General features: G+C 34.6%; 3 protein-coding genes across 3 annotated transcripts in view; 1 reads left to right on the top strand and 2 right to left on the bottom strand.

The window, feature by feature from the left end:
* The window catches only part of LOC106719300 (amyloid protein-binding protein 2), a 39,901-nt gene extending 23,367 nt beyond the window's left edge, over nt 1–16,534 (bottom strand). Inside the window, exon 1 of the mRNA XM_045680466.1 lies at nt 16,058–16,534. Within this exon, the coding sequence (XP_045536422.1) occupies nt 16,058–16,246 (189 nt within the window). The 5' untranslated portion in view covers nt 16,247–16,534. The remainder of the gene's footprint in view (nt 1–16,057) is intronic.
* A 1,621-nt stretch (nt 16,535–18,155) lies between these two features.
* Nucleotides 18,156–21,591, bottom strand: LOC106719308 (complement component 1 Q subcomponent-binding protein, mitochondrial). Its single transcript, XM_014513619.2, has 5 exons — nt 21,253–21,591; nt 20,391–20,541; nt 19,919–20,115; nt 19,451–19,539; nt 18,156–18,363 (listed from the first exon to the last, which is right to left on the bottom strand). The coding sequence occupies exons 1-5, from the start codon at nt 21,485–21,487 to the stop codon at nt 18,211–18,213; spliced, it is 825 nt and encodes a 274-aa protein (XP_014369105.1). The 5' UTR covers nt 21,488–21,591; the 3' UTR covers nt 18,156–18,210.
* A 256-nt stretch (nt 21,592–21,847) lies between these two features.
* Nucleotides 21,848–24,532, top strand: LOC106719310 (rRNA N6-adenosine-methyltransferase ZCCHC4). The gene is made up of 6 exons (XM_014513622.2): nt 21,848–22,235; nt 22,312–22,553; nt 22,823–23,026; nt 23,716–23,917; nt 24,027–24,347; nt 24,437–24,532. The coding sequence occupies exons 1-6, from the start codon at nt 21,933–21,935 to the stop codon at nt 24,530–24,532; spliced, it is 1,368 nt and encodes a 455-aa protein (XP_014369108.2). The 5' UTR covers nt 21,848–21,932.
* The last annotated feature ends 844 nt before the right edge of the window (nt 24,533–25,376 follow it).

Raw genomic sequence — 25,376 nt, 5'->3', positions numbered from 1 at the left:
ATAGAAAATAAAATAAAAAAAAATTATAAACATAAGAAATCTCACAATACACTTCATTTCATTCATTCCTTTTCTTACTAAAGGCATCTATACATTTCGTTACAATCAGTATACCTTTATTTTACATTAAGGATGAAGATCGTATGTCATATAGCAATGTCTCCATGACCACAGATTTTTGTTAATAAAAAAAATAAGGAACTCACTATTGTAATTTAGCATAAGGAATATGTACAAAAAAAGAGTACGGAGATAAAAAAAAAAGTCATAGGTATAGCTGACAAAGGCGAAGTGTTGGACGAAGAAGGATTTCCTGGCTAAAAAACCTACGGTTCGGAAATAGCACCCGTACGTTATTCAGAGCCGCGGTTTCGAGAATGCAGATTGCCTTAATTATCGCCAACCTTCGCGAGAAGATGGCACCGTAAAAAAAGTAGCTGACAAAATGTTTATCTATTATATAAAACTTATCGATCATTCACACGGTACATTTAATTTGATAAACAGCAGGAGATATTTGCAATGAACAGACAAACAAATGAAAATGTGGCGATAGTCCGTTATGTAGAGACCTCTAGTAGTGTTTGTGGCATACGTGTGTCATGTTGTATTTGCTGTACAAGTGTTTACGTATGGGCTAGAAATGTTTTAGCTGCAATAGTTCATTTCAAAACAATACCGATTCAAGTGTACATTTTCCCTCACAGTTTGTATAATACAATACGTCAGCGTTTCTAACTTCGAAACTTGATACATTCAATAGCATACTGAATTGACAATCTTAATTTAACGAATCTTAACACTTGACCATTACTCAGATGAAAATGTGGTAAAGCTAGTTTATATGAACAAAACAATTTGGATGAGAGCCTTATCTGTACTATGAATATGAGAATAGGTAACTATTTTAGGTCTATTTTGCTATCTTACGACCTATATAAACACGTCCATATATTAATGATTTCCAATTAGACCTAATAATCGGTTCATGGGTTCAAAGTGACAAAGCATCAAACAAACAGATGAACAAACTTGGGTATCTATTAATAATAGTCCGATATGCAACGACAGCGAGCAATGAAATAGTCATATCAAGTAACTGACCTACTAATATGTCGTAAACACGAGCCGGACGCACACGATGTGTTGATACTGTCGACCTATGCTGGTGGCGAAATTACACATCAAATATTTATGTTACGGTGATTTATAACTGGCCACTCGATGCTATTTGATAATAAAATTGACATGTTAGCATTGAACGAATGAGGATTTTATTCAACTTGTCTTTTATTTTGCATTTGAATAACACCGTTATGCAATTTGTTACATTAAAAGGTGATGAGAAAGATAAGCGAAAACAATGACTTGTGATTACAAAAAAAAAATTACGTGAATCCAAATTACAGAGCTATAAAATATAGATAGGTTACAGTTTAATTAGATGAATATGTCATCTATATATATAAAAGAAAGTCCTGTTAGTTACACTATTTATAACTCAAGAACGGCTTGACTGAAAATTGGTGGGCAGGTAGCTTAGAACCAGGAAACGGACATAGGATAATATTTACCCCGTTTTCTATTTTTTTATTCCGCGCGGACGGAGTCGCGGGTAAAAGCTAGTTGTTATTAAAATAGAAATACACACACCATTAACATATTATGTTAGTAAAGACTATAGAAATAGACAAACAAAAAGAATATAGTTATTTTCATTTAATAAGATGCTGGTTGGCTATTCAAGTTGGTATGACTTTAGTGAGTCACGTACGCAGGACGCGGGCGTCGCGACGCGCTGTGTGTCGTGAGGTAGGTTAAATTAATGGAAATTAATTCTAAATACAAGTGCAATCGCGGCACAGGTTAATTTACTAGAGTTCATTTCCACTATAAATAACCTTTCTCTAGTCACAATTATTGCCCAAGTAACAATGGCTAACCGTGGGTTTTTGAGACCAAAACCTTCATTTAAAACAATATAATGCCAGACACGACGATAATATGTTTTATACAGAGACTTTAGTCTCAGAAACCCACATTTAATAAAAGATATCGTATGATACCGCTTAAAGGGATTATAAATTACAAAGTAAAGCTTGGAGAAGTCGGACATAGTGGAAGCTAAATTAGAAGCGCATAATTACGCGAAACCCGTAAAAGGTGAACGCGCAAAAACGCAAGTGTGCAACCGTGCCAGCGGGTCAGCGCGGTGCCGGGGACTAGAATGCCCCGCGTCTCGCCGCCTCGCGTACCGACAGATACTCAAAACATATATTTACCTTAATAGACATGACCGTGTAATCACTGACTACATCTAGCTAATTATTTTATAAGATTAGGGTCACATTACTAAGTTCCAAATAGAAGAATCGAGAAAGTTTGCTTATATGTCAACTGAGAAATGCGGCTGCACGGATCTCGATGAAATTTGGTATAGATAAAACACAGTCTGGAAGGACACATGGGCTACTAATTAAGTTTTTTTTTAATTCCACACGGACGGAGTTGCGGGATACAGCTAGTAGAACATATAAATACAATGGACAATAAAATATTTCATCAACGTGCATTATGTACCTAATACATTTGTGTTAATGTTGTAACACAAAACCACAAGCAATATTTTCTATTTAGTTATGTACTTTATGTACCGTTGCTATTAAACAGACATTATATACAGACCTATTACCAAACACATTAATTTTATACCTACTTTATACATACAAGTCCATAATAAGTCGTAAACTCCTATTTAATTTAATTTCTATTAAAAAATTAAATATAAGCAATGAAGAAAAAAACGCATGAATTTTTTTAGGAATGGCTCAATGTATTTTAAATTTTTTGAAGCAGCAGGAAATCTGAATTTGTCTAGGGAAGCACTGCATTCTGTGGCATGTATTAGCGAAGGTCTATCATCAGCTGTAGACAGACATATGCTGATGATTCTCGGTGCAATAATAAAATATCTTTTGCTACATTTTATATTAAAAAATATCGTTTACATACGAATAGAATTTTTTTTTAAATGTGATGAAAGAGAGCCTATTGCGCGGACGGTACATTAAGACTTATGCAACCCAACACTGCAGTCAACACATTTCCCAGTTGAATAATGAGACCGGACGGTTTTCTATCGCTCCCTAAGTGTAATGACTTCTAGGAACGCCTGTAGCGAGTTAAATGCTACAATAACAAGTCTTTTATTTTTTGCTCTACACGACTGCGCTCGTTCAATGAACCCGGAACCATTTTGTGGCTTTTTTGTTTGCTCTCACGACGTTGAAACGCTCTATAATTGTCTGATTCAGTACGATTGATATAATAACACTAGAAATTGAGCTGAAAAACATACTGAACATTAAGGCTACAATAATCGAGTGTAACAGATTAATCGTGAATTTCTGAGTCTAAAATTTCCGTTTAAATGACTTCCGGATTACGGAGTTTTTGGACTAAGAAACCCACGATAATAGAGTTTTGGGAATTTTGGGTTTAAAATTAATTTCGATTTACATTAGTATTGACGTATTAAAATAATTTAAAACTAAGTACAACAATGTTATAATTTAATATTTTACATACCAATTGCGACCCACATATAAATACCATGTAATCACGTTTTATTTGAACCAAATTACCTGCAATGATAACAAAAAAAAATTAGCAAGCGTTTCATAAGCGAACAAATTTAACTATGTAACTAACTATGTACGTTAAGGTGCGCTACAAATGTGTATTGTTTATAGTGCTGATGTCTATAAAATTAACAAGCAGTATTACGATTCTACTTTCGACCAATCAGTGGAAAAGAGTCACTTCTTCATCACTTAAGAGGTTTAACTCTTTTCGCCTGATCGGTATTTTTTTATAAGAGAAGGGGGCAAACGAGAAGCGGGAATACAAAGGTGTTCATCAACGCCCATGGAAATCGGAGATGCGTTGCCGGCCTTTGAGATGGTGATACGCTCGCTTCTAGAAAGACCCTTAGTCGTAGCGGTTTGGAAATACCGCCGAGAACAGACCATTCCACAACGCGGCAGTACGTGGTAGAAAGCTACGCGAAAACCGCACGGCTGTGGATTGCCAGCCATCGAGATGGTGTGGATGGAATCTGGCGGTCTGTCGTGTCGTCCGATGACGGAACTCGGCGGCAGGAGTTGTAACAAACAATTCTTCTGAGCACTCCCCGTGGTAGATGCGGTAGAAAATGCAGAGGGAACTAACGTCCCTCCGCAGCGCCAGAGTGTCGAGCCGATCAGTAAGAACTCGGTCGTTGACGGTATACTGTATCGTGTTGAGTACAGTCGATATTGAATATAACCTACGAACAGTTCACAATAGGGCAGTGATAAGGCGTATGTAATATGCGTACATTGTAAAATAAATTATCTCCTACCATTACAATGTTGTAACCATTTAAGTTAATTTGTTAATCAATATTTGTATACGATACATAATATAGTACAATGTAAACTGCATTCATAAATTATGTACAAACATAATTGAATAGTTATATCTTAAAGATATGTAAACAACAAAAGTTTAATATACATATATAATTTCATCAGAAATACTCGTGAGAATTTTACGCGCGTATATACTTTTTATGTACATGTATTTGTCTATCAATTCTATTGTGACCTTAAAACCTGAACCCGACGAGTGACATTGGATTGATATTCTTTCCCTGAATATCGTAAACAGTTAGTTGTTTTTTTTTTAATTTTAAATAAAGCAATGGCAAAAGAAAACATATTCAAAAATTTAATGGCTTAGCAGTACATGTAGTCTATATGCTTCTTGATGCTTCAAGTGCATCGCGTGCACGTCTCAAAGCGGAATGTGGCAGGTGACAGGTGATGAAGCTTGCGGACACAACACGATAGCAACAGAGGAAAGGTTAGTTTACGTAAGCCAGCGAAAGTGAAACGCAGTCTCGCGCCACCATCTTAAGGCGACATTCTCGAATATCACCTAGTTGCAATATAATACCAATATCTTACTAACATAAATGCGAAAGTTTGAATGGATGTTTGTTCGGCACACTTTCGGAACGGCTGATCGGATATGGATGAAATTTAGAACAGTGACACGGGAACGAAGTCGTGAGCGACAACTAGTAAATTTATAATGTCATTGTATAACTTGATAATTTGTTGCCCCTAGTTTGCGGGAGTCACTTAATTTGGCTCCACTTTATAATTTACGCATTATTTACACTTTCTAAATAAATAACATAACATTTTTAGTAATAACGTGCTATTTAGAAAGGAGAGAGTTAAGTAACCGTGCCTTAAGATGTCGCTATTGCTGGTGAAATTCACCTTGAAAAGTGAAAGGGGCTCACGTGACGTGCACCGCGAAAAGCTTGCGGCAACTTGATACGAAAGTTATATCAAGGCTAATCAAAACCTTGGTTGGACTAAAAATACCATTTTAAACTACAATAAAATGAAGAATATTCAATCAAGACGACCATGTTGAGATTCCTACCGGGTTGCCACACATACACAATACAGTATGCCACTGCTGGGCATAAGTCTCTTTCTTTCACACCATTCCTAAAGTCCTGTGCCGTTCTTTTATCCTGCACCCGTACAAATACAATATATCATGCAAGCATCTCCAAATCTGGAAGGTTTATAAGTAGTGTAACACAATGATATTTGATCACGTTTTTGCCACCAGCAGTTAACCATTGTACATAAACACTTGCCGAGGCAAATGATGCGCGAAAAAAACACGATATGAATCACAATATGTAGGGTAACCATCCTTGTAGGAATTGATAGGAAACAAATAGTAGTGCAACAACGCAATTACGACGATGATGTTCCTACATCTATTTCACCTCTGTTTCACGTAGATCCTAATTGAAGATTCTATTACTGCAATAACTGTCCATCTTAAATATCGTATTTTAATAACAATTAAATTCATAATATCTGAAATGATTGTAGTATTAAATAGTGGTACTGTTTAACGGAAAGTCCGAATAAATTTCAAATACTACGTCATCCTATTTACGAGCCTATACACGGTTAATCGACGGTCGCGTCTGCAATAAAAACGATTGTCGGATCATTTAGTCTTGGTTATTGTACGCGACGTCAATGTGTGCGCAAATTGATATCAATTCGTGCCTTTTGGTGACAAACGTCTGCCCAGTACCCAGCGAGCGGTCTCAATGCCGAGCCGTTTTCAATCACAATCAACCACAATACATTGTTCATTCAGCAAATAATGGTCTTGTATGATTCAATTTAAAATTTATCAAAGTGTTTTAATAAGACTTCGACTACTGTAAAATACCTATAATGAGTTAGCATTAATTGGTTACCATCAAAATATCAACTCTGTCACATTTGACTTATCAAAAATATTTTTCCTTTAACTAAATAGTACAGTATTAGTTTTGTAAGACAGAACTTTGTTGTTGAATTTTCATGTGCAAATACAGCCTGGCAATAAGACTGTTGTAGGAGAAGGTATTTATTACACTCATTTGTCCTTGCGTCTAATTATTTACTTGTTGATTTATAGTTTGATTTAGGTTTCGGTGTCTAGGGCCCTCGCCTGTCGCAGACCGGTGCGGATTAGAAGGGGACAATCGCCTTGAATTAACTATAATGTTATTTTATACCATTAATTCAGTACTTTACAAGATATCTGACTAACTTTACAAGACATTTAAATCACAGTTTAATTGACGACTATTTGAGTATATTGCAATTAAAGTTAATTTGAAGTATTAGGCTAGAAGGTACCAAAAAATCTAATCTAGATTTATAGATGTATTATGAGTACATAATAAGGCTAAACCGTTCTTGATTGTAAATAGCGATTCTGCGAACACTCACATATTATAAACAAGAAAGTGGGGTACCGTAATCTTGTCTCGCGACGGCAGGCGGAGAACCGTTAGATATGGCTAACGCTCGAGTACGAGTACGATGGCCTAAACAATCACCTCTCATTGTAACAATCACCTGTAATATGATCTTTGATCGTTGTCTGATACATTTTCTTAATCATCATCCTTTTCTAATATATCTCGTTTTCGAACATATCTATTTATCTTAATAATATGCTAAATACAAAAGTTTAAACAACTGAACGGGGGTGAAATTTGGAACAAAAATAGAGCATTGTCTGGTATAACGCGTAAAAGAACGTCTTTTTCTGATCTTTTAACGAATGACTAAAACTCGACCGAAGTCTCGGACCACTAGTAATTACAAATGTTAATATCCTAGCATTGGTTAATTTATTAACAAATAAATGAAGCTGTACATTCGCTGCTGATACTGGCAGGTCAGACAGGTTACGTAGCCGTCTAGATTAGACACACCGACCTTAGTGCAAGAATCACTGACGCAAGAGCACATTCTACTTACCCCTTACATTCACATATTAATTATTCGGACTTTTCTCAAAGCAAGTTGACTGTATTAATTCATCGTTATAAAACAATATATGTGAATAGTTCGCATATTTGTCCGTTATTGGGGTTCCGTTAACCTCATCGGACGCGGCAACCCATCCGGCGCAGCTGAGCCAGCACATCAACTGTCTGCCGCTCGCCGTCACTTTCACTCACTTTCACTACATAGAAGCCGCAGGCTGGCATTGTGTTTATGACGAACAGAATTAGTGTTCAACGCGTGACCTCAAAACATAAGAGGACCACATACAAACCCCCGAAGTGTATATGATATTCGCGTGCCGTTCCTTTGATTACTAACATTACAAAGGGCGAAAGTTTGGATGAATGAATGTTTATACTACAACAGTTGTAAGGATCAAGGTAAAATTTGGTCCAGAGATCGATAGCATTCTGGAAAGACGCATAAGCTACCACAGTATTAATTTTAAATCCCACAGACCAAGTTGGTCTAACTACTAGCTATCTACAGCAAAACTAATAAACCTGTCAGTGTCCTCTCGGTGAACACTTGTGTGAGCTGACTTTGTTCTTAAATGCACACAAAAATTTAATTTACTTGATACTTACTGGAATATTAGACACCATGTATACAATGGTTAATAGCTAGTTTGTTTACATAGTCAATAAGTTCTAATAAAAATATTTTAACTTTTACATAAGTACATATTTAGATTATCTTCGCAAGAGATTTAAAATGATATCTCTAGTCAAACAATATGAGCTGATAACGCAATAAAATGTTTAAAAAAATAAACTTTCTTCCAACTCAGAAGGAACATAAGAAATGATAATCATCTTTCCCGCTTTGAATTTAACTAACCTTTCGATGCCATAGTTCGTCTTAGTCATAGTACACTTAGCTTTAGTTATTTAGTTTGGCGACAAGAAAAGGACAGGCTTTATAAATTAAGCAATAGCATCAAGGTTCATAAAATAACAGTCCGCCGACCCTAAATGCGTGGTATAAAGACAGGGAGATGATAATGAGTTCGTCTTTGTCTTACTTTTTCCTTACGTTTCCTTGTCAGCATCAGACAAACAATAAGTAAGCAATTTCCTTGTTATGGCAGTCATTATAAACATTTTACTTTCATCCATCAAGGGAATATAAATCTTAAGTTAAGGGAATAGCAGTGATTGTTACAAAATGTTAAAGCTGCGGGTCGCCTTCACCTAAAAACGCTAATCGGTCCCACAACGGTACAGTCTAACGGTAAAGGACGCCTGATGTCCAGCTCTCGAGACTCTCGAGATATAGATCGTATAACACGATGTACAGTCAAAGAATTAAAAACAATTCCCACTTATGATAAAATTAATTAGTAGCCTATGTGTTAATAAAAAGCTAATATTCGCGCCGACTTAGTCTACTAGTAAAACAATAAACATCTGATGGAATCATCATAGTCTACTAATATATCTAAAGCAATCAATATTCTACATATAGTCCTTTATCGTTTAACACGTTCAATGCCTCAAAGATTGTAAAGTATTAGACTGAACTGGCCGAGCCGTTGGCACTAAAGTGTTAACTTATTAAAAGAAATATAGCCTCTTTACAACATTATCGAGTTTTGCTAAAGCTCTGCAGTTATGAAACAAGGAAAACAAAAGTCAACTCGTTATAACGGTTGCAGACGGCGAAAGCAACGTCCAAGTACCGGTATGGCGCGATTTCTTTTTCTCCTTAAATTATCCAATAACATGAACAAAACAACGTGGTGGTCACAAAACTACGGTACTTTTAATTTTTTTTTGCAATGGACGCGTGAATTTCGCTACAAAATATTTGAATACAGAATCAGTTTGTCTTGTCTTTATTTCAGTAAAAACATTCTACAATGGTATTATAAAGACACCTAGGCCTAGGTAACGTTTCTGACTGATTAATAATTCTGGTATTGCGTATTTTGTTCTAGATTAAAGAAAATCACTCTGATATCGAATTAGTCAATAATGTAATAAGAATCTTTTAGAAGTGCTTCCATATAAGACTATCTCTTTCTTGCAATAGGAAAACTATAAAATAAATAAAGAATTTTTTTTTTTATTTATTCTTAGTATTTTCAGATATGCTCATCTCCAAAGTAGTGTTAATGGGGAAACCCAATGTTTATCATCACATAAAAAAAAATATCTTCAAATTACTACTAACTCCTTACACGTTAACTTTCTTTGACCCGTATAACAATTACTTCCGCAAGTTTTATCCATTACCCTTAGAGCTTATTGTAATCCCTACTCTACTGTCTAGATGAATTTCTAATTACCTTTGTTCACCATTTTTTAATATGTCGATGTAAAACAACACCCTCTATACCGCGAGCTTCCTGTGGCATGTGTCGGGGGCGTGTATCATACATCTGTATTAATTGTGATAAGATGATAAGGTGCTGTATAACATCACACCCAATGTGGTGCGGCGTGATAGAGGCGTGGTGGTGACGTCACTACACCCTGCCACGGATTATTTGGTGTTGCCGCTATCATAATCACATTTTAATTACTTGTCACACCGAGGAATCTGGGCTTATGTATTATATAGGATTATGTGCTTTACTTATCATAATATATTCACTGCAAAAAAATAAAAGTTATGTAAATGAGGCTTACGCATACAAGACAAAGCACATAAGACAATTTTAATTGTTTGTTATTTTTGCTAATCAGTGATTTAACGCTTGTTCATTGTATATTAGGTGTGTATAGGAACATAGGAAGTAGTCACAAATAAAAAGATTAAAGGACGTATAGCGTAATCTTTTGTGAGGATTTAAGGATTGCTAAACTGGTATACTCATAAACCATCCTAAAGGAGTTACGACTCGTAGGAGATCTCATTACAGTTGAAATTCTTTTCTGTGGGTTACGCCCATGTAGTATTTCTACAACTCCCCGACTAGCTTGGACATCACTAACCGACTAATTCGCGGTAGGTACAGTACGATGTTGAGTAGGTGACCGCAAGACCGTTACTGCGCACTCACCGCAACTGTTTTGTTAGTGGGATATTTATTTGAATCATACCATGAAAATATATTTTATAATTATTAAAAACTAGCTTTTACCCGCGACTCCGTCCGCGCGGAATAAAAAAAAATGCACACAAGATAAAAAAGTTCCTATGTCCGTTTCCTAGTTCTAAGCTACCTCCCCATCAATTTTCAGCTAAATCAGTTCGACCGATCTTGAGTTATAAATAGTGTAACTAACACGACTTTCTTTTATATATTAGGTCCTTACATATGAAATTGGCGTTTTTCGTAGTGGCCACTTTAATCACGAATTTCTCCTCTTTGGTAAGGAATTCCAAATTCAAATTTGTACAGCTATAGACTCATGTATTTGTGGTTCGATGACCGTCATTCATTTGTTTTTTTTCTTCTGTTTTTTTCTGTTTGCGTCACTCATTTTACAAAATGGAAAACTTAAAATATCGCATTATTTACGAGTACGAGTTCCGCCGTGGCACTAGTGCTGCGGAAACGACTCGAAGGGTGAATGATGTGTATGGCGGTCGTGTTGCAAAAGAAAACACAGTTCGTTTTTGGTTCCAACGTTTTCGTTCTGGAAATTTCGATCTGCAGAACAAGCCCCGTGGACGGCCTGAGACTCAAGTTGATAATGAAGAGTTGAAGGCTATTGTGGAAGCGGATCCATCGCAAACCACGTCCGAGTTAGCTGCAGGCTGCGATGTTAGTGATAAAACTGTTTTAATTCACTTGAAGCGAATTGGGAAGATTAAAAAGCTTGAAAGGTGGGTACCTCACGAATTGACTGAAGCAAACCGGCAAACGCGCGTCGACTGTTGCGTTACATTACTAAACCGGCACAATAATGAAGGTATTTTAAACCGAATCATTACCTGTGATGAAAAATGGGTTCTTTACGATAATCGGAAGCGCTCAGCGCAATGGTTGGATCCTGGCCAGCCAGCCAAATCCTGCCCCAAGCGAAAATTAACCCCAAAAAAGTTACTTGTAAGCGTTTGGTGGACTAGTGCCGGTATTGTTCATTACAGTTTTCTCAAATCTGGCCAGACTATTACGGCTGATGTCTATTGTCAGCAATTGCAAACCATGATGGAAAAGCTAGCGGCTAAACAACCTAGGCTGGTCAATCGCTCCACGCCACTGCTGCTTCACGACAACGCTAGACCACACACTGCGCAACAGACGGCTACTAAATTAGAAGAGCTTCAATTGGAAAGTCTAAGACATCCTCCGTACTCCCCGGACCTTGCTCCAACAGATTACCATTTTTTTCGAAATTTGGATAACTTCTTGCAAGGGAAAAAATTCAACTCCGATGGGGCAGTCCAAATCGCCTTCAAAGATTTTATTGATTCCCGTCCGACTGGTTTTTTTAGTAAAGGGATCAATGAACTACCTATGAGATTGCAAAAGTGCATAGAAAATAATGGTTCATACTTTGATTAATTAAATATATTATATAAAAAAATATTCGACTTTTTGTTCCTCCCATACAAAACGCCAATTTCATATGTAAGGACCTAATATATAGATGAGAGCTACATAGGCTACACATTGAAGTACTAAATTATCATTGTTAATATTAGAAGCGATCAGATATCTTAAGTAACAAGGAAAGTTACACACTATGAAATAATTTAACAAGTAATGCCCTATCTATTTTTCACTTATTCGAAACTAACAACAAAAACTTCATTTTGCTATTTTTTGGCAATAATAAAAATTGGAGTCTAGAATGTTCGATGCGATGATTGGCAGAAAACAATCACTTTCTCTGTCTACGCTTAATATTTTCAAAAGCTTATGCGTGCATCAAAATCTGTTCGAATACTTTCGCTTTAAAACCTACGCAATCGGACCTTCAGAAGCGCTCCTCTCTCTTCTGTGGCCACTAAGTTATTGCATACGAGGGAATCGTTATGAAAAACGACTACACGTTGAAAGTACAAGCACAGAATCATTTAATGAATTGTAATTAGAAAGTAATAAAAATAATAGTCAATTGATTATCCAGAAATGTGCTAAATAGGTCCTATGGATTTTTAATTAATCGTTTTATTCTTTAACATCTTATATACTAGTTGGCGATATATTTCCCGTATAGGTTTAATTGCTACCAACGTTGAAAAACTAGCAAAGAGGCGAGGTGCATCAGAATGCGCTTGAGCACACTTTCGTTAGCGAAGTCCGGTGCATGTTAAGTTCGAGCGCAAGGGTAAGCAATGTCAATTGACCGACTTGTAACAACCGTAATCTTCTCATTGTGATTTTGTTCAAATATGCTGCTCGTACCACCACACATGAATCTTTGTGTACTTTTTCTTTCTGCACTTGTGACATTCTTGTGTCCAAAATGACAAGGATACGTGGGTCTCACTTGAAAGGAACTATCATGATATTTATGTTTTATCGATTATTGCTTTTGCCCGCGACTCTGTCCGTAAATAAAAAAAAAATTAGTAGCCTATGTGTTCTTCCAGACTATGTCCTGCATCAATGCTAAATTTAAGGAACATCTGTTTAGCTGTTCTGGAGACGATGACATAAATTTTAAATTAGATTGTTTTGACGGATATTCAATGCTGTTTTCCCTGATAAATGGTAGTTTTAGCTACGTTGTCATTTATATTATTAATTTTATATTATTATTCATTATTAAAACGACTGTTTGCCACAAAACAAATAAAACATGTGCCTTGACCCCAACGTAGCCCCCACATCTTATCACGTGACATTGGTGAGACTTTCTTTTGTTTGCAAAATATCACTCGCCTCGACACGAAAGATGACTTTAGAGAGCAATAACAAACCAGTCTGTGGACTCGATCATTCTTACACAAGGGCGAAACGAGACAATTGTGAAATCTGTTATGATTCGATCGAAATAAGATATATACATAATATATTGGATTAACTTTCGATTGGTTAAGTAGATCTTACTAATATTATAAATGCGAATGTTTAGATATATAGTTGGATGGATGTTTATTATATCGAGATCGGCGAAACGGATCACTATGAAATTTGGGACATATAGAAAACAATCTGGAGGAACACATAGATTATCTATAATTCAGGAAATTTCCGTAGGATAAGTTTTAATTTACATATTTACTCGATAACCCCGCAACCGTTCTATACACCTTATTTAAATTTAGGATAGAAATAGAACATAGTCTCGAGAATTATGTGAGATATTTTTCACCCTTTTATTTTAATTTTGCGAGAACGAAGTCACGTGCAAAAAAAATAATGTAACTAAATAGTTTCAAGAGAAGCATCATGTGAGCGTACAGTTATCCGGTACGCGGTTAATTCACGTATCAAAAAGCCGTTAGATGCTCAGTGAGCGCACATTGAGGAGTCGACCTTGACCCAACAGTCACTGTTGAGTATTAACGGTAAACTCGGAGACATACTTCTTTTCACTGAATTCAAACACCATTTGTTACAATTACAACAAGAAAAAAACAACCGACTGTCAACTGACAATCCGGGGAAGATTAGACAGAACGGAAGAGAGACAGAACTTACATAGTTACAGACCCTCTTGCCCAAGTCAGTTGGGTAAAAAGCATGAGGTTTTATGAGCCTGGTTTTATGAGCCGACATCGAGTCCAAAATTATAATAAACTAGCTTTTACACGCGACTCCGTCCGCGCGGAATAAAAAAAATGCACACAAGATAAAAAAAAGTTCCTATGTCCGTCTCCTAGTTCTAAGCTAACTCCCCATCAATTTTCAGCTAAATAAGTTCGACCGATCTTGAGTTATAAATAGTGTTACTAACACGACTTTCTTTTATATATATATCGACGCTGGAAAGCATAAACGCTGTAACCCTTGAAATCGCGAATATGTTTTTCACACGTTAATAATTTCAAATATTATCAAACGATAATGATTTTATTATATGTTAGTACAAACTACACAACATTGCTAAATACCGCATGCTTGTAGGCGTATCAGCTCACGAGTTATCATTTTTTGGCTCTCCTGAAAGATCATACTTTCGGGGTTACAGCGTTTACGCTTTCCAGCGTCGATGTATAAGATAGATGCATAATCTATATACATAAGAGAAGTGATAGAATACGAAATGATTTTTTTTTATTTACACATTTGCCTATGGTGTCGCCGGGTTCAAATACAATTTATGTGAAGCTAACGACGAGAGATAAGTACCATTATTCTCAAATATAATTAAGATATTATTAATGTACACAAAGTATATTTGTATTTGTCGAAATTTAACGCTTATCTAACATAACATGCAAACATTATATCTATATAGTTAATTTTATAACTCTATCGTATTTAATATTACATATTTCGATTTTCCGGATTCTATGGTTCATTTTTCTCGCATTTCTAATGGTAAACAGGAAATATTTCTAGCTTTAATAATGAAGTTATACCTACGTCTTTTCGATATAGACACCTTAGTTTTAAACTAGGAAATAAATACGTAGTCGTTATTTAACATAAGCGATGTTACATAAAAATGTTATGTGCAATATACAAGTTTTTAAACGTACATAACGAGTTATATATCTAGTTAATTATAAAGAGAATATTAATTATGTTAAATCGATTATTAATATACTTATTTTTAAACCCAATATATTAGAGAGATATTGAGCAGTACCTATTTCTTAATTCGTAACTCTTACGGCATAGGTAGTAACCATGTCACTTATGTTTTTATGTTTTTTTACACAGATATAATTTTACATGTTAACACAAAATTTAAAACTTGTGCAACAAGTGATAAAGATATTGATAAAAAATATGTACTTTCTTAAAAAAAACAAATATTACAACATAATTTGTGTAAATATTAAGATACAAAACTAGTTAAGGGATAAAGGAAGATGGCAAAATTTCATGTCCTCATTTATTGTTATAATTGTCTGCAGGCTGAAAAGCTATGAGTCAAAGTAAGAAGCCACGTCTGTTAAATGTCAGATGGAAGACGAATCTTGGAAAGGTGACTGATTGTAACAATTATAAAAAGCCCTACTTGCACATGCACTTAGGTCACATAATATAGTAAAAGATGTAACAGTTTCAAATATTAGGCAATCGTAAAAATGACAACGTTAATTAATTATATATATATTGCAGTATGTTGAGAGTGTAAGTGGTGTAAGAACAATCGACTGGAGGTTAATAAAGATGAAGCAAAATTAATACGAAAATGAGCACCATATTGGATCAATAATCTATTTTGCACCAGCTTATGTCTACGTGTGTAGTTTAAAAAATATACATTTTTGTCTATGGTAAATGAAATAACGTCCATATGCGTGCACAATATCAGTTTTAAATGCATATGATTTTAGTTTCGTAACAAAGAACGTGTTCCCGAATGAGGAATGGCAGCTCACGACATTTGAAAACAGTGAAAGTGATCCACAGTGCCTATCAACCCTGTACACCGCATGACCATGAACCATCACACTCAATATCAATCATACACACAATCATAAGCTGATATTGATCGTGAGCAACTGATAAGAGGCTATTTAGAGATAATATTACACAAATATTCAACGATAAATTTTCGACTGGTTAACTACTGTTTTGTAGATAAGGTAATGAAACTTACCTTGTAATAAATATCCATGAGGACACTGTCCGGCAGCAAACGCAAATCATTTCGATCGCACTTAAATTTCTGCAAATAGTTCACTAAATTTGTTAAACACAAATCATAAAGATTATCGGGTGTTTTCATTCCGCGCACCGCGAACGACGCGTCCGCCATTTTGGCGAGATAAAATAAAAGTCGCTTCATTTCGTTCGATTCTATAGAATGGATCGCAAGATTTGTACGAAGTTCACGTCAGTTCCTGCGATCCTATTGGTTAGCGAGATCGACTCTTAGTTTCTATTGGTTGTATTAGCTTCGGAATTGTTTATAAAAACAATTAGTGGCCTTTTCTGCCACGACATAAGGATCATGTGATGAAATATAAAACTAAATGAGCGCAAAAGAGATAAATGTATGTTAACATGTTGGCGCTTTAAATAAACAGCTGATTATGGGTGTTGGGGCAAGACGTCAGCTGACTGTGACGGCGCGCGAAACTTTGAGCGAAATGGCAAAATGACACCTTTTCGCGTTTTTATATCAGCGAATATCTTGATAATAACTTATTTGCAAAGCGCTATCTCAGGGATTAAATATCACTCATGCAGATGTTGACTTATATACATCATGTTCTAATTTTAGGTTTAAAGGATCCATGTGCCAATGCTATTTTATTACTAGGGGTAACATCCATATTTACCTTGGTGCATTTTGAGTTTGCAAAAGTTTTTTGATTAAAAATCTGCTCGGTTTTTAGAAAAACGGTTGTCTTCGCTCTCATTTGAAAGTTGTAGAACGTTTTTTACATATTAGAGAAAGACGCTTTTCAAATAAAGAAAGGATGGGAAGTGGCAGTGGATCTGACGAAGGGCAGGACGCATAGGAAAGGGAAATATTATCTTTCGTTCGTACCTTCCTACGTCGATTAAAGGTAGACAACGCATCTGCAATTGCAGATGTCTATGGACAGTGGTCGCTTCGCTATTTCGGCGAATCAGGTGGCCGTTTGCCACCTTATTTTAAAAAGAGAAAAAAAAAACTACTCGCCAAAGAAAAACAACGTTCACGTAATGTGTATTAGAGGAAAGGTAATCGTGTAAAAGTCTTTTCAAATATCTTGGCGTCTCTTCACTTTGCTTAGTCACTGTGCAAAACATAATTTTAGATGTAGCAGGGCTTGAAGGTATCCGGGAGAAGGTCACTGCGTCCTTCGCCGATGACCTTGGGCCCCCAAGATTAGTAGAGTACTATTGCTAAAGAATAATACACGATCATCCCAAACGTATATTTTTTTCTTCAGATATTTTTCTGCTGTTGATAAGATACCTATCTTTGAAAAGACGATGACTATCATCCCACACGCATATTTTTTCGTGAAATCTAATCAACAGCAAAAAAATTATCTGTAGCATAAATATGCGTGTGGGTTAATCATGTATTAGACTTTTTAAATATCTAGGCGAGCCAGGATTCAAATATTTTTTTCAGCCTTAGTTTGTTGTAGGTTTTCTCAAAATAGATACGACAAACTGCTTTGAAAAACACAACATATATTTTTGTTACACCAAAGTGTTTTTTGATTTTTCAAACTTTTTCGAAGTTAAATAAAAGGATATTTGAAGGATTAACATAATATCAAACACAATTTTGTACTATAATAATATTTATTCAGAACTAATTAAAAATAACTAACTAAACATTTCAGACAAACACAAATTGTGTAATTATTTATTTAAAGCTAGCCATCCTATGAACTTAACATCTTTCTTCCGTACAACTTAATTCAACCTTATAAGTCAACACTTTGGTGATAAAAAAAACAAGTAGAAATGTAGGCAAGTAAATAACCCTGTACAAAAATACATACTAACATTATAAATGCAAAATTAACTCGCAAAATATTTTATCTGTCACAACAAAGAATCAAATAAAAAAAAACAAACACTCCCTTGAAGAAATTTTAATGAAAACAGAGTTGGATATCAATGTAATATTGATAACAAAATGCGGAAAGTAATAATGAAGTGAAATTTTACAAGCAAAATTTTTCAATTTCTTTACCCGAGTAGTACGGAATCACTCTTTCAAGTGTTAAAATAAATTGAACACTTGTTCCATATCACCAAAGTGTGTCACATCACCATAGACATGCATCTCTTTAGTGTAGTCTACTTCTTGCCGATAGTGAATTGGGAGATGCCCTCGAGCATAGCGATGTAAGCCGAGTGTTCATACGCAGTGCTGAAGTCAGACAGCTTTTGTACAAACTCATTGCTAACACCTTTTTCTTCTAGTAAGTTCATCAGCAGGTCGTATAGATACTGAAAAAAATTATAAATTGATTAAAAATTATCAAAAAAGTAAGATTTTTGAATTTTTATGGTTAAATTTTTGATTTGTATTGGGTGTTAATATAAATTGATTTTCACTAAAGTTAAATTAAAAATTGTGTTTGTAAATTATTTTTTTCTAAGTGGAATAATACTTTGGTTACAAAAAGAAAAATAATGGTCACATTTAAGAAAATATTCTTTTAGTATAAACTAGCTTTTACCCGCGACTCCGTCCGCGCGGAATAAAAAAAATGCACACAAAATAAAAAAGTTCCTATGTCCGTCTCCTAGTTCTGAGCTACCTCCCCATCAATTTTCAGTCAAATCGATTCAGCCGTTCTTGAGTTATAAATAGTGTAACTAACACGACTTTCTTTTATATATATAAGATATCAAAATTAAAAAAATTGTTGTAATAGAACTTAAAAAAAATGTCCCATGTCAATGAATGAGCCTTATACACACAAAGCTCAGCTTCACATCAATGAATTCTATTTACCCCATTTTTGGCACCTGACAACTACATGTAATATAGATTCAAGTGTGGCGTAATAAATGGGGCATGAAAATGCGACTTTAGAAAATTTCGGGTCCAGAACCGAACTCACGTCCTAGAAGTGATAAAACCATGTTAATTCAGTAATGAGCTAAGCAGCTCTAACATCTATGGGTAAAAATAACTAACTATAGTACCCATTTATTTAAATTGGCACATGGCTACTAAAATATCAACTCAAGTGGCATGTAATATACTTAATTTACTGAATTGAAGTCTTTTCATAGTTTATTTATTAAAAACTAGCTTTTACCCGCGACTCCGTCCGCGCGGAATAAAAAAATGCACACAAGGTAAAAAAGTTCCTATGTCCGTCTCCTAGTTCTACGCTTCCTCCCCATAAATTTTCAGCTAAATCAGTTTGACCGATCTTGAGTTATAAATAGTGTAACTAACACAACTTTCTTTTATACATATAGATTTAAAAGAGACAATATAGAGATAATAGCACTATTTTTTTACATAAAAATAAAATGTGTGTATGTTATGTATTATATAAATATTTATTTATATACAAACCCCATCAAGTACATCTCCAGCAACAGCATATACCTTCTCCGACCACTCCCCCTTGTACAGTGTCACCTCATCAATGCCAAAGATGTCATCTGGAATTATGGTGTCATTTTATGTAACAATCAAATAATGACTCTAATATCTAATAAGTATAACAGAAACCTTCAAGAGTAAATAGGCATCTACAAACCTAACATAATATCTTTCAACCACATCACCATTTAACAAAATGGAAGGGTGAAGCATTGGAAAAAAGTATAAATCTAATATATAAAATTCTCGTGTCACAGTTTTCGTCACCGTACTCCTCCGAAACGGCTTGACCGATTCTCATGAAATTTTGTGAGCATATTCAGTAGGTCTGAGAATCGGCCAACATCTATTTTTCATTTTTTTTAACTGCGCGCGGACGGAGTCGCGGGCGACAGCTAGTAAATTTATATAAGAATTCATCCCACTTATGATACTCACTGTATTCATCACCAGCCGCTGGGGGATCTTGTAGGAATGAGCATGTGAATCCTAAGGTGGTGTCCCCTCGAACTAGATCAACTTCAAATTGAGGCTTGGAGCGCATCTCTGTGAACTCCTGCTTCTCAGTTTGCACCTCCCCTTCTCCAAAGTCCTCAGAGTCAACAGTGTGGTTCACATTGAATGTGATTTTTACACTGAAATATACATAGAAAAAAATATTTTTGTAAAGTACTGAACGATTATAAAATAGTTGTAAGTTGTAATAAATTAAATTTTTGGACAAATTTTCACACAGCAATGGCCCCAATGTGACAAGATGATAGCATCTTTTTCTCAAGTTGGATCAGTTTTGATACCCTTGTTCCCAACTTTGATGTGGATAATTGTTTAAAAACTAAGAAAAATAAGCATTACAAACTCATAAAAATGCCGGAACATCAAAATGAGTTCTACAATGATGTTTACTTACATTTCGTCTTTGAGTTGTTTAGTCAGGACAACTTCAGCACCATCTCCCTTGACCTGGAAGCCTTCTACTTCTGTTGGTAGTGTCTTCAGCTTCTGCGCTTTACGTTCCGCCACAATCTCCTCAGTCAGGAACTCAACTAATTCTCTTTCACCTGAGGTATTAAAAAAATATATTTTCAGTGACATTTGAATTTAGGCCAAAGTGGTTCCAGCTCAAAAATTCATACTGTAATCTAATAGCTAGTCTTCACAACTAATAAAAAAAAAGTGTACTCCTACAATATTTTTATACTATTACTTTTAAAAATTATTAAACTTCAAGTCTCTGCCTTTGAATTATAAACCAAAACCTAATTGATCTAAAATCCATAACCTTTACCATTTCAACAGTTAAAATAAATAACTGAATAATTTAGCAATTATTATTAATACTAATGTTTAATATCCTTATGCAGAAACAAGAATAATTTCTTATCTCTGGATGAAATATTAATTATTATACCCTGTCACCTAAGTATGAGTAATTATATGAAATTACCCAATATATAGTATACAGGGATGTCACAAGATACATAGCATTTGACTTAAACTAACAACTTTACCACAAAACACATATCAAATCACTACAAAGGAATACATACATAGGATTCAAATAGGATCAGGATTAGGTCAGGAACTTACCAAGGGCTTTACGTTTTGCTTGCGACGTTTCTTGGTCTGTGTTAAAAAGGAAAGGTGTTAGACTGGTAGAAATACAAGTATTCAATCAAAGATCAGTTCTCCCTTTAAGTGTGATCTCGATATTTATATGAACTAAGTATGGTGTAATCACATAACCTAAAAATTTGAATTCGTTAAAATACCTTTTGTGTGTAACGCCTTCAGCCCACAACCGCAACTGCAAGTATTGGAGTGATTGTGCAATATATTGGTAGCAGTAGAACCTCCCAAACGACTGGAACAGCTCATGTGCCATATCCCTCTTGTGAAGTCACGTTTCACAGGTGCTTGACTTCGGGACACCAAGGCACACGTTATGCTGGCATTTTTTACATAGTTTTGCATAACTCTCTGCGCTGTTTTCACTAAGCCATTCATTTTTACGGACTTATTATATTACTTTCTAAAATAAGTTTATTTCAAATCATAAAATGCCAAAAAGAATCAAACCAACCGATTTGCCGAATGTCAATTTTTTTTCACACCGGGTAAAATCTTGAAGTTGCCAATTCTTACCTACTTTACAGGTTTAGCCATCGATTTTTTCCACTTTCAATATGAAATTTTTCGAACTTCCTTGCTAAAAACCACTAATTTATTTAAAGAGTTTTTTAATAGAGGCGCTAAAAACACGTAATTATATTTTTTGAGTAAGCGTGTAAATTGATGTTCAATTTCAGAAGTGTAAAACCAAAAGCTGGCAACCCAGTAAAACCAACTGTCAATGTCATCACCAACCAACATTTGTCAAGTTCACGTGCACAATTCTCATTTAAGAATTCGGTTGATTAAATAAAATAATTATTATAATAAATATAGCGTTATGGCGAGGAAAAGGAAATTAGATAGTCAAGTTAAAGACTTTAAGCAACAAAAGTCTACTCCCGTAGAGGTTATAGCAGAAGATGTAACCAACCACCCGCTCTGTCTTCATGGACCAACTTTGTTGTTTTCATCAGAAAAAGGCCGCTTTTTCTCTTGTTCATTATGTCGCAAGAAACAAGACTGTACTGTGCACATTGACGAAGATGATTGGAAAAAAGAGAACGTTCGCAAACTGAATGAGAAATACTACAATTTGATTCCAAAACTTGATAAAGCGACTGCGTGGAAAAATTTCAATGAGGTTAGAAAACAATTCAGCTTTAACTCTGACAATTTCTAAGTCCGATGTGATTTCAAATAATTTACCTTTTTTATAGATCAAATTGAAGCATGCAACAAGCAGAGCATATTGTGACACTTGTAAAGAACTTTACATCGTGGCACAGAGCAAGAAACATTTGAAAGATCATAAAGTCATCATGTCATTAACGGATGAGCAACTTGCGAATCCTACAACATGGCTGCCACCACTTGAAAACGATCAGAGGGAAGCACAGTACTTGTTTTCTAAGAAAGCAGTTAGTACAGTACTAGGGATATTGAAAAACAATAACATCAGGTACTTCATACTAAAGTCTTATACATTATTGTTTGAATATTTGTGACATGTTATAAATATGCCCTAGCCTATAACAATTTGATAAAACCACCTTGTCCCTTTTTACAAGTATAAAATAAACCTACATTCCACACAAATTTCCTTCATTTAATACTGTCACACTGAAACAGATCTTATTATTTAACATATGGAGGTAATTTTAACACTGTTTCTAGCAAATTATCATGTATTCTAAACCTAGATTATAATTTTGTAAAAATTACTTTCAGAAATATACTATGTGTGGGCACCCCTTCTATACATGAAGCTGCAAAAGCGCATCCTGACTTTGATTCTTTACTCCTTGACTATGATACCCGCCACCATCTCTTCAACCCACCTAATAAGTTCCTTTGGTACAACATGTTTAATGATTATTTGTTTAATGGTAATGAAGATGAGAAAATCTTGAAGAAGTTCTTCAAAAGTTCCAAGTAAGTTTTTCATTATGCATTTTTTAATAGTTTTCTTATTTCTTAAAGCATTTTTTTCTTGTGTAATCTATATATATAAAAGAAAGTCGTGTTAGTTACACCATTTATAGCTCAAGAACGGCTGAATCGATTTGACTGAAAATTGGTGGGCAGGTAGCTTAGAACCAGGAAACGGACATAGGATAATTTTTACCCCGTTTTCTATTTTTTTTTTATTCCGTGCGGACGGAGTCGCGGGTAAAAGCTAGTATGTAATAAAAGCTTACATAAAATTATCAACATATCAATTTTTGTAAGAGTAATTCATTCTAACAAAAATGTACATAATACTAACTTTTCACCGCAACTTTTTCTGGGCAGAATATAAAAAACGGGCAAAAAGTATTATGTATTGCTTGAGACTATGTACTATATCAGTGCTATATTTCAATAAGACGTGTTGAACCATTGCATAGAATCAAATGTATCCCACAGAAATCATATTTCTGAGATAATGGGTAGCCTAAATTGTCTTTCACACTTTGTTCAACATTTATACCAAATTTTATCAAAGTCTATGCAGAGGTTTCGGAGATACCTTCTGCAAATGATTGGAGATTCATACATCCGATTGTTTGTATAATATTGGTAAGATTCATTTCTTGTTGTTAAAAGTACCTTCCCTGTAGTGATACCATATGCATTTACAGGGATAAAGGGCTCTGCATTGTGATAGACCCTCCGTTTGGTGGCAGAGTTGAGCCATTAGTTCAGACCATCAAAGATTTATCTGCAAGTTATAGAAAGGTTTGTGAAGGGGAAGGTTTATTGCCAGTTATTTGGGCCTTCCCCTATTTCTCTGAACCTTACATACGAAATATTGCACCGGAAATCAAGATGCATGATTACCAGGTGTGTATGTTGAATTTATTGTATACTAAAATCTTTGAAACCACTTGTTTTACGTAAATACACTGTTAATTTATAATTTCTTTTTTATACCCCCATCATATCTTTTCAGGTGGAATATCAAAACCATAAGAAATTCCAAAAAGGAGGTCGGAAAGTAGGCTCCCCTGTACGTTTCTTCACAAACCTACCATTCATTACTATTGACCTATCTAACGATAGTAACTACAAGCATTGTGATAAATGTAAATACTGGGTGTCAGTGACCAATGCACATTGTAATAAATGCAAGGAGTGCACCAGTAAAGATGGTACAACATACAAGCACTGTAACATCTGTAGACGTTGTGTCAAACCAACGTACGAGCATTGCAAAACTTGTGGGCGATGTTGCCATGTTAAACACGAATGTGGAACTGTGGTAGAATCACAGGTAAGAAGTTTTTACCATCATGTACATTATTGTAACTTTTTTTCGCTCCAAATTGGATAAAAGACAAATGTTTTTGAAACTTGTTTCAGTCTTGCTATAAATGTAATGAGAAGGGTCACAAGCAATCTCAATGTCCACAAGCCGAAGACAAGATGGAAAAAAAGAAAAAACGGAAAAATGCATAATCTTTTTTTTTTAAATAAATTGATTAAATTTTAATGCCTTTCTTTTTTTTTTCAATATTTAAAATAAAGGAAGGAATTTTAGAATATGATTTTCTTTTTCAAATAAAACCAAGTTTTATAAATAAATTATTTATTTCAAGAAATGCGTTAATTCACAATAATCATATTCGATTTTATTCTAGCATAAAATATTTTTTTATTTAAAAAATCATAAATATATACAATAATTAAAATTTTACACAATGATCGTAAAAAAGTTTTAATTGTAAATACTCGAAATATAAGATTTTTAAGGATTATTATTGTTATTAAAAAAACAACTGATTAAAAATTAATTAACCTGACTAGAAAAATAAAACATTGACAACATTTAGATGAAGCCCCAAACAATGTTACCAACATTTAAAGGTTAATTAAAAAATAAACTATAAAAATCAGCTAGATACATAAATTGGTTACAAAACTCATTCAATCAATTTATTTTTTTATACCAACACATTTCATGCCAATACCTTTTTTTTTGCTTTAAGTGTACTTTTAGACCAACCCTGTGACACAACATTACAGATACAATATTAATTGTTACCTTCATTTTATAAAAAAAGATTACACTTAAAGTTTACAATGTGACAAGAAATATATCTAGCAAATATTTTTCCAGCCAGGCTTTACAATCAATAGTCAATAAATTTTTGTCTTATTTTACTGATAAACCTATAATTATAAAAAAAAAAAACTGTTGTGTACTGAATTAATGTACCATAGAATTCCACTTTTGTGACACTTGTAATAATGTAGTGTTATCTTTTTTATTCTATTTGAAAAAACAACAATATGTGTCAAT

This window comes from Papilio machaon, chromosome 13 (assembly GCF_912999745.1).
Source record: "Papilio machaon chromosome 13, ilPapMach1.1, whole genome shotgun sequence".
NCBI classification, from domain to species: domain Eukaryota; kingdom Metazoa; phylum Arthropoda; class Insecta; order Lepidoptera; family Papilionidae; genus Papilio; species Papilio machaon.
The sequence above is the reverse complement of the archived record's forward strand: the minus strand, read 5'-3'. Positions and strand labels throughout refer to the sequence as shown.

Bases quoted from the DNA above. Each gene is read 5' to 3' on its own strand.
- LOC106719308 (XM_014513619.2), bottom strand. From the start codon at position 21,487: ATGAATGGCTTAGTGAAAACAGCGCAGAGAGTTATGCAAAACTATGTA. The intron at 20,116-20,390 runs GTAAGTAAACAT...TGTATATTTCAG, and splicing joins AAACAACTCAAAGACGAAAT to TGTAAAAATCACATTCAATG. The intron at 18,364-19,450 runs GTTTGTATATAA...AATTTTTTTCAG, and splicing joins CTGGAGATGTACTTGATGGG to TATCTATACGACCTGCTGAT.
- LOC106719310 (XM_014513622.2), top strand. From the start codon at position 21,933: ATGGCGAGGAAAAGGAAATTAGATAGTCAAGTTAAAGACTTTAAGCAA. The intron at 22,554-22,822 runs GTACTTCATACT...AATTACTTTCAG, and splicing joins TTGAAAAACAATAACATCAG to AAATATACTATGTGTGGGCA. The intron at 24,348-24,436 runs GTAAGAAGTTTT...AACTTGTTTCAG, and splicing joins GAACTGTGGTAGAATCACAG to TCTTGCTATAAATGTAATGA.